At 44.9% G+C, this 9727-nt stretch overlaps 2 protein-coding genes across 2 annotated transcripts; one reads left to right on the top strand and one right to left on the bottom strand.

Annotated features, from left to right (window-relative positions):
• Positions 1 to 3479: 3479 nt before the first annotated feature.
• LOC131878756 (DNA (cytosine-5)-methyltransferase 1-like) lies at positions 3480 to 7193 on the top strand (the record flags this gene model as incomplete). Its single annotated transcript, XM_059224867.1, is given in 1 exon segment — positions 3480 to 7193. A coding segment is annotated over 1 exon segment (3591 nt), but the record flags the coding sequence as incomplete, so codon positions are not given.
• Positions 7194 to 7226: 33 nt separating this feature from the next.
• Positions 7227 to 9625, bottom strand: LOC131878758 (lysine--tRNA ligase-like). The gene is made up of 3 exons (XM_059224870.1): positions 9464 to 9625; positions 8679 to 9136; positions 7227 to 8611 (listed from the first exon to the last, which is right to left on the bottom strand). The coding sequence occupies exons 2-3, from the start codon at positions 9099 to 9101 to the stop codon at positions 7280 to 7282; spliced, it is 1755 nt and encodes a 584-aa protein (XP_059080853.1). The 5' UTR covers positions 9102 to 9136; positions 9464 to 9625; the 3' UTR covers positions 7227 to 7279.
• Positions 9626 to 9727: the final 102 nt, after the last annotated feature.

Genomic DNA, 9727 nt, shown 5'->3' with positions numbered 1-9727 from the left:
GTTGCAAAAATTACCAAAGGGTTCAATACATTTCATACTTTCAAAATCTTAAGAATCAAAAGCCCTCAAAGTTGTCTCCTAACTTGGATCCACAAATTAATGCCCTAAACCATGCAGGTTTCTAGATCAAATTTGGTTCCTCTGGGTGAAGACACCTCTAAAATACAAATATTTCTATTTTTACTCTTTTGTGTGTAAAGTATTGAGATTCTTGTTGCATTTTCAGGAAAAGCTTGAGCTTTTGCCAACAGGACAAGCTGGAATAATGTGTCAAATACAGAGTAACTACTTTATTGCAACAAACCTAGAAGATTTGGAGAATCCAGTTTTTGAAGGAGGTGCAGAAGGTATCTTTTACAATTCATCTTCAAAAATATCCATGATTTTTTCTTCTACCAGGTTTTAATGGTTAATTGCAATGAATGCAAAGGTTTACAATTATGCGCACTCCAAAATATCCAGGCTAGGCAAAACAATGAAGCACTTGGTTCTCTTTGGGTTCCTTCAATGTTAAATTGTCGAACTGTTAAAATGGTTGTCATTGATCCTCCCTCTAATATGAGGTTGATTTGATACTCAGTTTATTTGTTCCGTCAGTTCCGACCTTTTGTGTGAGTGTGTGAAACCACGTTGGTTTTAACTTGATTTGATCAGATGCCAGTTATGAGTACAAGACGACCAAGTCCAAGGTTTTGATAATCCCAAAATAAACCCTTGTGTGAAAACCCCCATCACATTGAATTCAGCTAAAAAGCAATATTTAAGATGAATGGAATACATAAGCATTAAAGTTCAATAAGTACTTTTTGTTGAAGAGATTTGAAAAAAAACAGTAAATAAAATTTCACTCTTTTTCTAAAATTGACCAGGATTTTTGAAAATGATTCATAAATATTGATATTTTTTTGCTTAAATGGCTCAAAATGCACAATATATTGCAGAAAAATGTCAAATATTGCTCATGTACTTGCAAAATTTGCAGACGCAATAAATTTGCAGAAAAATCTCTGCAAATAATTAATGATTAAGTACTCTATGGTTAGGCAAAGAAGTGGCCGAAGCCTTGGGGAAAATTTGCTGGCGGCGAATGACGGCACGGCCCTCTGCGACGTCGGTCAGAGACCAATTTATGTTTCCTTCGCATGAAAATCAAGAAGGGCCGAGGATAATAAACGTGGACACAGATAACATTGCTGATGCTTAGGATCCATTGCTCCCAATAGAAACGGACTTTGTTGGAATCAAGGAGGAGTTTCCCAGTCCTCCTGCGGCTTTAAGGTTTTCAGACTCCATTACCCTTGACCCCAATCTTGAAGACTCCAAGGGTACTGCCTCCGAGGAGTTTGACTCGGGGAGCAATGAATGCGATAAAAAAAAGGAATGAAGGAAGGGAAAAAAGTATCTAGAAAAAAGAAAGGAATAAGAAGGAAAAAAACCTTTGAAGAGCATATTGATGAGGAAGATGGTCCGTGCGATCTTTTCGGCTTAGATGATCTGGTGGATAAATTTGCAAGCATCGTCAAATTCATGGCCTCAGATGTGTCCACAACAAAAGCCAAAAAAAGAATGTTAAAAAAGCTGAATTCCCTGCCACTCGGATTGATAGAAATCAATGCAGATGCACTCAAAATACCAGCTAATCATCGGAAGTTATCACTCATTTAGTTATTATGCTCCTGTTTTTTACGATGATGAATAGTGATATTCATAACAAAATCGTGCTCAAAGTATGTTTGTTAAGAAGCCAAATTGCAAATTTTGACCAATGTTTTTTGACGATTGAAATTCAAAGGTAGAATTGTCTATACACGTAAGACATTGTATGATAAAAACATTGTGTCGAAACAAGTATAACGCTATGAAAACTTGTGTGTTGGCTACAAAAACGTATTCTACAACTTGTTGCAATTCCATAACGAGATGCTAGAATCTCGAACCCGTTTGAAAGCGCCCGCTGAGCATCGGTTACTGAAGCTGATGTCAAAGCAATTCGAGCTGGTATCCCCCTTACGTTGTATGTTGTATGTTCTACAGCGCCTGCGATTCCAAGACAACGAAGTTCAGCCTCTCTCCAATGGGGCAAGAACATCCTCAATATATTTAAAAATTATATTTTCGATAGATTTTCCAAAAAATGATCGCCATCTTCGCACTCCGAGGATTAAAACCGAAAAATTATATCGGTTGTAAATATTTACAAAACACTTGTTCCACAAGATTTATCGGTTGGAGTTTGAAAACGAGTGACGGGTTTTCATTCAGTTAAGCCGTCAGTCGAAAATCTGAATGACCAGATGGGTGTGCTCCTGCTTGAAAACGGAATGGGACGGATCTTTCAGGAGGAGGCAATCTTTCTTGACGATCGCTTGACCATTGATGATCATGCGGACATATTTCTAGATTTCATGGCTTCGACTCAGATCAGAGGTCACGTGAGAAAAGCACCGTTGCTGCAGCTCAATGGTTCGTCTCTCAGATTATTTGACATCAATGCGTTCCATTACGTTTAGCAGAAAATCATCAAAAATCAATAAGACGATTGGTTTTCATAGCTTTCATTGATAATTGATATTTGGCTGACCAAATTATACTATGCGTAACTCCAGATATCCCTGTGTATGAACCATGCGTCACGAACCAATATTTACCAATTGTACAGTCCTGGAAGTGGGAGGGGGGGGGAGGGCTTGGCTCCCCTATTTTCTTAAACATACGCGTCGTACTCGGACTGTGAAACCAATGTAATTTTTGTTGGTTCTTTTTTTCAGTGGCAAAGACTAATAATATTTGCATCGACCAAACAGAATGAAAGTCGGATGAGATTTCAGGAATTACGGGTTGTAGTTTGTTGATCATTAACATTATCCAACTTTATGAAATCGTTCTTTCTCTTTAAACCTAGCCTGTTGATCCTTAGAACTAGCGGACTAGCCCTCTACTTAGAACACTCGCTTGGCAGCAGAGCTGCCAGGCTATCCACTTTCAGCCCAAATTAGAGCCATTTTGCATCCCGTGCATCAAAATAATATTTATCTGGCTAGATAACTCCATACCTGAAATCCCTGGGCACGAAAATATATTTGCGAAAACTGATTTTCCAATCCAGAAAAAGCATGTTTCGCTATTGATGAGACACCGACTTGGCCGATTTTACACTTCCTTCAGCTTCTTAAGTTGGCGTCCCTGCTCGATGACAGCTCAGTTCTCGCCCATGAGGACTCGACGTCGGACCCAAACTTGCCTCCAGCCTCCACCTCCTCGGCGACACCATGACGCCCATGGAGCTCTCCGACAATGACGTCGTGGTGGACGACAGCCCATCGGAGGAGCCCATAGACATCCGAATATCCACCAAACCCGGTCCAAAATCCAAAAGGCGGCTACTCCAGCCCAGTGCTGTTCCCAGTACAAGTTCCCAGCAAGCCCCCTGCGGTCGCAAGCCCGGACCTAAATCGAGGACGCGGGTCCAGGCCCGCCGAGCCAGTATTCCACTGAGTGCGGCCAAGAAGCGAATCGGTCCCAAATCCCGCACACGAGGCACGGAGAGCCAAACTCAATCGCCGGTTTCGGCTCGAAATTGTCCGGAATGTCAACGTCGCCTGGACCAGGTTCAAATGGCCTCGTATTGCCACGAGGCTGCGGTAAGGGAGGCCGTGGCCCTCCAGGATAAATCAATCGCGGTGGAAGGTTCGGAGAGCGATCGTCCACAGGCATTCTTGGCGGATTTTTCCGTCATCGATGCCCGTGGTCATGTGGTGTCGTTTTTTGATGGGCTAGTGGATCGAGGCAAGAAGCTGTATATGAACGGTTTGGTCAAATCGGTCTTCAGTGACCCGGTGTCCGAATCGATTCCATCGGGTGTGTATGTTCGCCAAGCGGGTCCGATTGTCCAATGGTGGACCACGGGGTTCAATAAGGGCGAAAATGTGGTCATTGGGGTGAGCACGGATCTGGCCGATTATCACTTGCAATTACCTAGTTCGGAATATGCCCGAATCATGCAGAGCCTACACGAACGTACGATTTTGACCAAGATGGTGTTCGAAATCGCGGACTCGGCCTTTGAAACGGCCAGTGATATCACTTATGATGAGTTGTTGGTCCAGATGGAGGCTGATGCTTCCAAACATGGCTTGGATTTCTTTTCTGAAGAACACCTACTGAACAATGCTCGCTTCATTGTGGATCATATCGGCAGCTTTGAAGAGGCGGGTCAAGACGGCGAAGATGAAGCGCTGCGCCTAATTGACTCCAGTTGCATGGCCAAACTTGTACGATATTCGGGTCAATTTGATCGGCTACGTGATAAGAAATCCGAAATCAAACGGAGTCGGAAATCGAAGAAAAGGGTTACAACAGCGTCCAAGAAATTGGTCGTCAAGCGCACCTTCTCCAAAGCCACCACTACACCCTTGATTCGACACGTCTTTGAGTCCGTGTTCAAGCATCAGATCGCCGTGGATCTGATGAATCAGGGGACTGGTCCATCAGCCACCGCTGGTGCGTCTATTAATCCACCGGTCAAAGCCAAGAAGGTCAAACGCTCCAACGTGTCTCTATTGGGACCAGTCATCAATCTTGAGGGTCAAATCAAGTTCTACGAAGCTGTGGAAGTGTCAGGAACCCGGGTTCAGGTGGGCGGTTTTGTCAGCATCACGCCTGAATTTCCCGATACTCCTGATTTCATTGGACGGATCGTTTATCTGTTCGAGGAAGGTGCGGAACAAATAGCTCATGTCCGGCATTTCTGCCGCGGTCAAGACACAGTGCTGGGCATGACCTCCGACCCAGAAGAACTCTTTCTCACCGACGAATGCGAGGATGTAAATATCAATGACCTGGTAGAGGCGGTTGACGTCGAATACCGACACACTCCATCTGACTGGGCCCAATATTCCAGTAGTGACATCATTGAGGTTGCATGTGAGGATTTTTGGTACCGTTTCAAGTACCAAGCAAATTTCGCCCGTTTTGAGTCTATTGTTGAAATAGAAGAAAAAATGCCACATGACAAACCTCGATTTTGTCTCACGTGCCATGTCTTCGACGAAAACTTGTCGAAGAGAACGCCTCGTGTGGTAAATGGGGCTTTATCAATCGACGGTCATCATTATGAAGTTGGAGATGCGTGTTTGATCGACCCTGACGCTTTGCCAATGTCTCATGTGGAAGTGAAAGTCAAGAAGACGCCATACACATCCAAAGAGCAACAAATCAAAGATCCGGAAAAATATCCCGAATTTTTTCGATTCCAGTTTTCGAAGCAAGGTGTTCGACAATCTAATGACGATAATCCTGATCCATTTCGAATCGGAATCATTGAACATATCAATTCCAACCTCCCCGAGGTCCAAATCAAAATCAGAAAGATCCTAAGACCTGAACACACTTTCCAAGACCCTGAAGAGGCCAACCACCAAGACCTGCACTACGTCATATACAGTAATGAATTCAGCTTTATAGAAGCCAAATCCATCCGAGGGAAGTGCTTTCTGTGTCCGAAAGAATTGCTCAAAATGGATCCATCTGAATGGTTTGAATGTGGGACGAATAGGTTCTATTTTGACCGAACCTACAACAGTTTTGAACAAGTTTTCGAAGACCTAGGCCCAGATGTGATTGAAAGGTTTTCGAACCTTAAGCATGCCCATGAATCTGGCGCTCTACCTCAAATTAATCGACCATTGAAGACTCTAGATGTATTCGCCGGTTGTGGTGGATTGTCCGTTGGGTTGGAACAAAGCGGCGTGAGTGATCCAATTTGGGCAATTGAGAGTAGTGAAGCTCCCGCCATTGCCTTCAAGTTGAGTAATCCAAACTGTACGGTGTTTCATGAGGATTGTAATGCCATTCTGAAAAACGTCATGGATGGACATACGCACGATAATGAAGGCCGCATGTATCCGCAGCGCGGCCAAGTGGAACTCATGTCAGCTGGTCCACCATGTCAAGGCTTTTCAAGGATGAACATCTTCTCTGAGCGTGAGTACAGTCAATTCAAGAACAGTCTCATCGCCACATATCTCAGCTACTGTGACTATTACCGGCCCAAGTACGTCATCTTGGAAAATGTGATGAACTTGGCCATGTTCAAAAAGAACCTAGTGCTGAAACTCTGCTTCAGAGCCTTATTGATGATGGGCTATCAATGCACCTTTGGCATTATGCAGGCCGGACATTTCGGAGTGCCCCAAACTCGGCGACGGTGTATTCTATTAGCAGCAGCGCCCACGGAAATCCTACCCAACTATCCGGCTCCCCGACACGTTTTCGCTAAATCTGCTTTAGGAGTGAACGTTGATGATAAGTTATTCAAGGCCAATGTGCCTTACTTGGGCTCAGCTCCATACCGAACTATCACAGTTCGAGACGCCATAGGCGATTTGCCCCCCATTCAGAATGGAGACAATATTCTGGAGAAGTGCTACTCACAGCCCCCGCGGAGTCATTTCCAAAGACGTATGAGGAAGTCGGAAATACTCCAAGATCATATCTGTCGCAAGATGGCCCCGCTCATCGAGATGAGAATGTCCCTTGTTCCGCAAGAACCCGGCTCGGATTGGCGAGACCTCCCCAACATTGAAATCCAATTGTCAGACGGAACGTTTACGGAAAAGCTCAAATATTTGTATCGGGATTATGCGAGTCCCAAAGGCTCTCGATTAAGAGGGGTTTGCAAGTGCAATGCGGACAAAACCGTCAAATGTGATGGTTTCTCGCAACAAGGTCAAACCATTATCCCTTGGTGCCTACCTCACACAGCCAACAGAAATGGAAATTGGGCGGGGCTCTATGGTAGGATTCATTGGGACGGTCATTTCCCCACCACTGTCACTAACCCCGAGCCCATTTCGAAGCAAGGTCGGGTCCTTCATCCCATGCAACATCGTGTGGTTTCCGTACGTGAATGTGCTAGGAGTCAGGGCTTTCCGGACGATTACCAGTTCTACGGGACCATTATGGAGAAGCATCGTCAAATTGGGAACGCTGTTCCACCTCCTTTGGCTAGAGCAATCGGAGTGGAAATACTCCTGTCAATTGCCAAGAACGTTCAACATTGTTCAAACTAAAGCTCTACTCGAAGGCATCCTCCTTTCTTTACATTGCTAAACGCACTAATGTTAATTATAAGCATCAATTGAATTGAATACAATTTGTCTACCCAAGGGACCCTCTATCCCTTAAACTCGCAATGAGCTCTCCTGTTCGTTTCACAACGCCGTAAATTCTTCAAACGCGCCTGAATTTTTATTTCTGTAATGAGCATAATTTATGTATTTCAATGGGTGGGAGCCGATTTGTCCTCGGGCTTTTCTTGGCTATCGGTGGTTCCATCAGGCTTGTTGTCGTCAGGCTTCATAGCCGGGAAGAATAGGACCTCTTTAATGTTGTTCGAATCCGTTAGGAACATGGCCAGACGATCGATACCCATACCCCATCCTCCGGTGGGCGGTAAGCCATACTCCAAGGCTGTGCAGAAGCCTTCATCAAGGAACATGGCCTCATCGTCCCCTTGAGCCTTATCTTTGGCTTGCTGCTCGAATCTCATTCGCTGCACCATTGGATCATTCAACTCCGTGTAAGCATTGGCAATCTCTTTCTTACACGTGAATAATTCGAAACGCTCCGTTAGTCCGGGCTCAGATCGGTGCCATTTGGCCAAGGGCGACATCACCTGAGGATGTTCGGTGATAAAAGTCGGGTTGATACAAGCCTCCTCCAGGAATTCACCCACCAGCTTGTCTAAAAGTCGGGCTGCCGTTCTTGGAGCTGCGCAGTCTACATTGTGCTTCACGCACAACTTGTCGAGAGAGTCTCTAGCCTCGGGGGTATGAAGGTCAATCGGTTTGGGCAACTTGTCTCCCAAAGCCTTTTCAAGGTCCGGGAACATTCTCAAGCGCTTGAATGGAGGGGTGAAGTCAACCTCCCAAGCAGGGCCGTCGGCTCCCTCCGGATGGTATTGGATCTTGTAGGTCCCGAAGATGTTCTTGACCATGTCGGAAACTAATTTTTCGGTGATGGCGATCAAGTCGTTGTAATCCGCATAGGCCATGTAAAACTCACACGTGGTGAATTCTGGATTATGGGTCATGTCAATGCCTTCATTGCGGAAAAGACGCCCGATTTCATAGACGCGATCAATGCCACCTACCACTAACATCTTGAGATAAAGCTCGGGGGCCACACGGAGGAAAAGGTCCATGTTCAAGTCATTGTGATGCGTGACGAAGGGCTTGGCAGTGGCTCCACCCGCGATCATATTCATGATGGGAGTTTCCACTTCCAAAAAGCCCATTTGATCGAAGAAACGCCGGATGTAGGAGATGATTTGAGCACGAACATGGAACTTCTTGCGAACCTCTCCGTTGATGATAAGGTCGAGATATCTTTGCCGGAATCGCGTTTCTTTGTCCTTGATGCCAAAGTGCAGATGCGGCAACATGTGCAAACAAGGCGAGAGTAATGTGATCTTTTGTGGGATGATCGACAACTCGCCCTTCTTGGTTTTGCCCGGATGACCTCGAATGCCAATGACATCGCCTCTCCGGATTTTGGCCGTGTCCTCGAAAAAGCTATCTTCATTTTCGTAAGATTTAGCATTGGCCATGACCTGGAAGAGGGAAAATATGCATCAAACTTGGGGCGCTTTGGGAACTGAAAGCCGTTGTACGGTGTACCTGAATCTTCTTGCCCTCGCCTCTTAAATCGTAGAAAATAAGCTTGGCACCCGATTCTCGGATGGCATGAATTCGGCCAGCTACCGTCAAAACCACATCGGTTTCTGTCGTACCATCCGGTAGATTGTGAAACTGGTCAATGAACCCGTGCAAAGAAATTTCCACATGGAACTTGTGCGGGTAAGGATGGGTTTTGGGATCAGACTTGAGGGCTTCCACCGCAGTGGATCGAAGTTTGAAATACTCATTAGGACTGATCTCTTCCTCCTTGATGGATGAGGCACTTCCTTCTGTCCCAGCCTTTGGACTAGGATCAGTGGGTTTGTTCTTGTCCTTTTCGGCCTTTTCAGCGGCTTTCTTCTCAGCCTTCATACGACGTTTCAATTCATTTTTGGATAGCTTCTCACCGGATTCGGCCATCATGAATCAAGCGGATTATATTGAAATAGGCGGAGTATCTTGAAATTCCATGGAAATATGAATGATAACAAATTGATGTTGTGCATCATGATGCAAGATGCTTCCCTCCCTCTCTTATCATTATGGACTAATATGACGAAATATTTGTGAGGGGCACAGGGGACACCCGTATTTGTAGGGACAAATTGGGATTGAACCTTTTGCTTTGGGATAGGACATGAAGTCTCTTAAAAATATGTGCATAAGCCTTTCCATAGATCACCGGATTCCAGTGGTCGATGTTGTGTCAAAAGGTAAATTGAAAAAATAATAAAGCATTGACTTTGATGGATAGATTTGCCCTCAAAAGCCATGCACGGTCTTACCCAATCAGGCGTTTTTCTTTCAAAAGGACCTGGTAGTCAGGCACTGGAAAATGGGACAACCTTCAGAAGTTTCCACGTGTCGACACGACCTGCCCCTCTTCTTGCCTTTGGCTTCGAAAGATATTCGCTCCTTTAGATCAGCTGCTCAGATTTCAAAATCTCAAGCCAAGCCCTTTAGCTAGAATTTTACTCTTCTGAAAATGAGCTCCGAGATCAAAGATATGACCCCTGTTGGTCTTCAAATTTTACTTCCGTTCAAGTTTT

Source organism: Tigriopus californicus, chromosome 4 (assembly GCF_007210705.1).
Source record: "Tigriopus californicus strain San Diego chromosome 4, Tcal_SD_v2.1, whole genome shotgun sequence".
Taxonomy (NCBI): domain Eukaryota; kingdom Metazoa; phylum Arthropoda; class Copepoda; order Harpacticoida; family Harpacticidae; genus Tigriopus; species Tigriopus californicus.
This window is presented reverse-complemented; position numbering and strand designations above follow the sequence as displayed.

Excerpts from the sequence above, each read along its gene's own strand:
- LOC131878758 (XM_059224870.1), bottom strand. The coding sequence starts at position 9,101 with ATGATGGCCGAATCCGGTGAGAAGCTATCCAAAAATGAATTGAAACGT. Across the intron at positions 8,612-8,678 it reads GCGAGGGCAAGAAGATTCAG|GTCATGGCCAATGCTAAATC; the intron begins GTACACCGTACA and ends TCCCTCTTCCAG.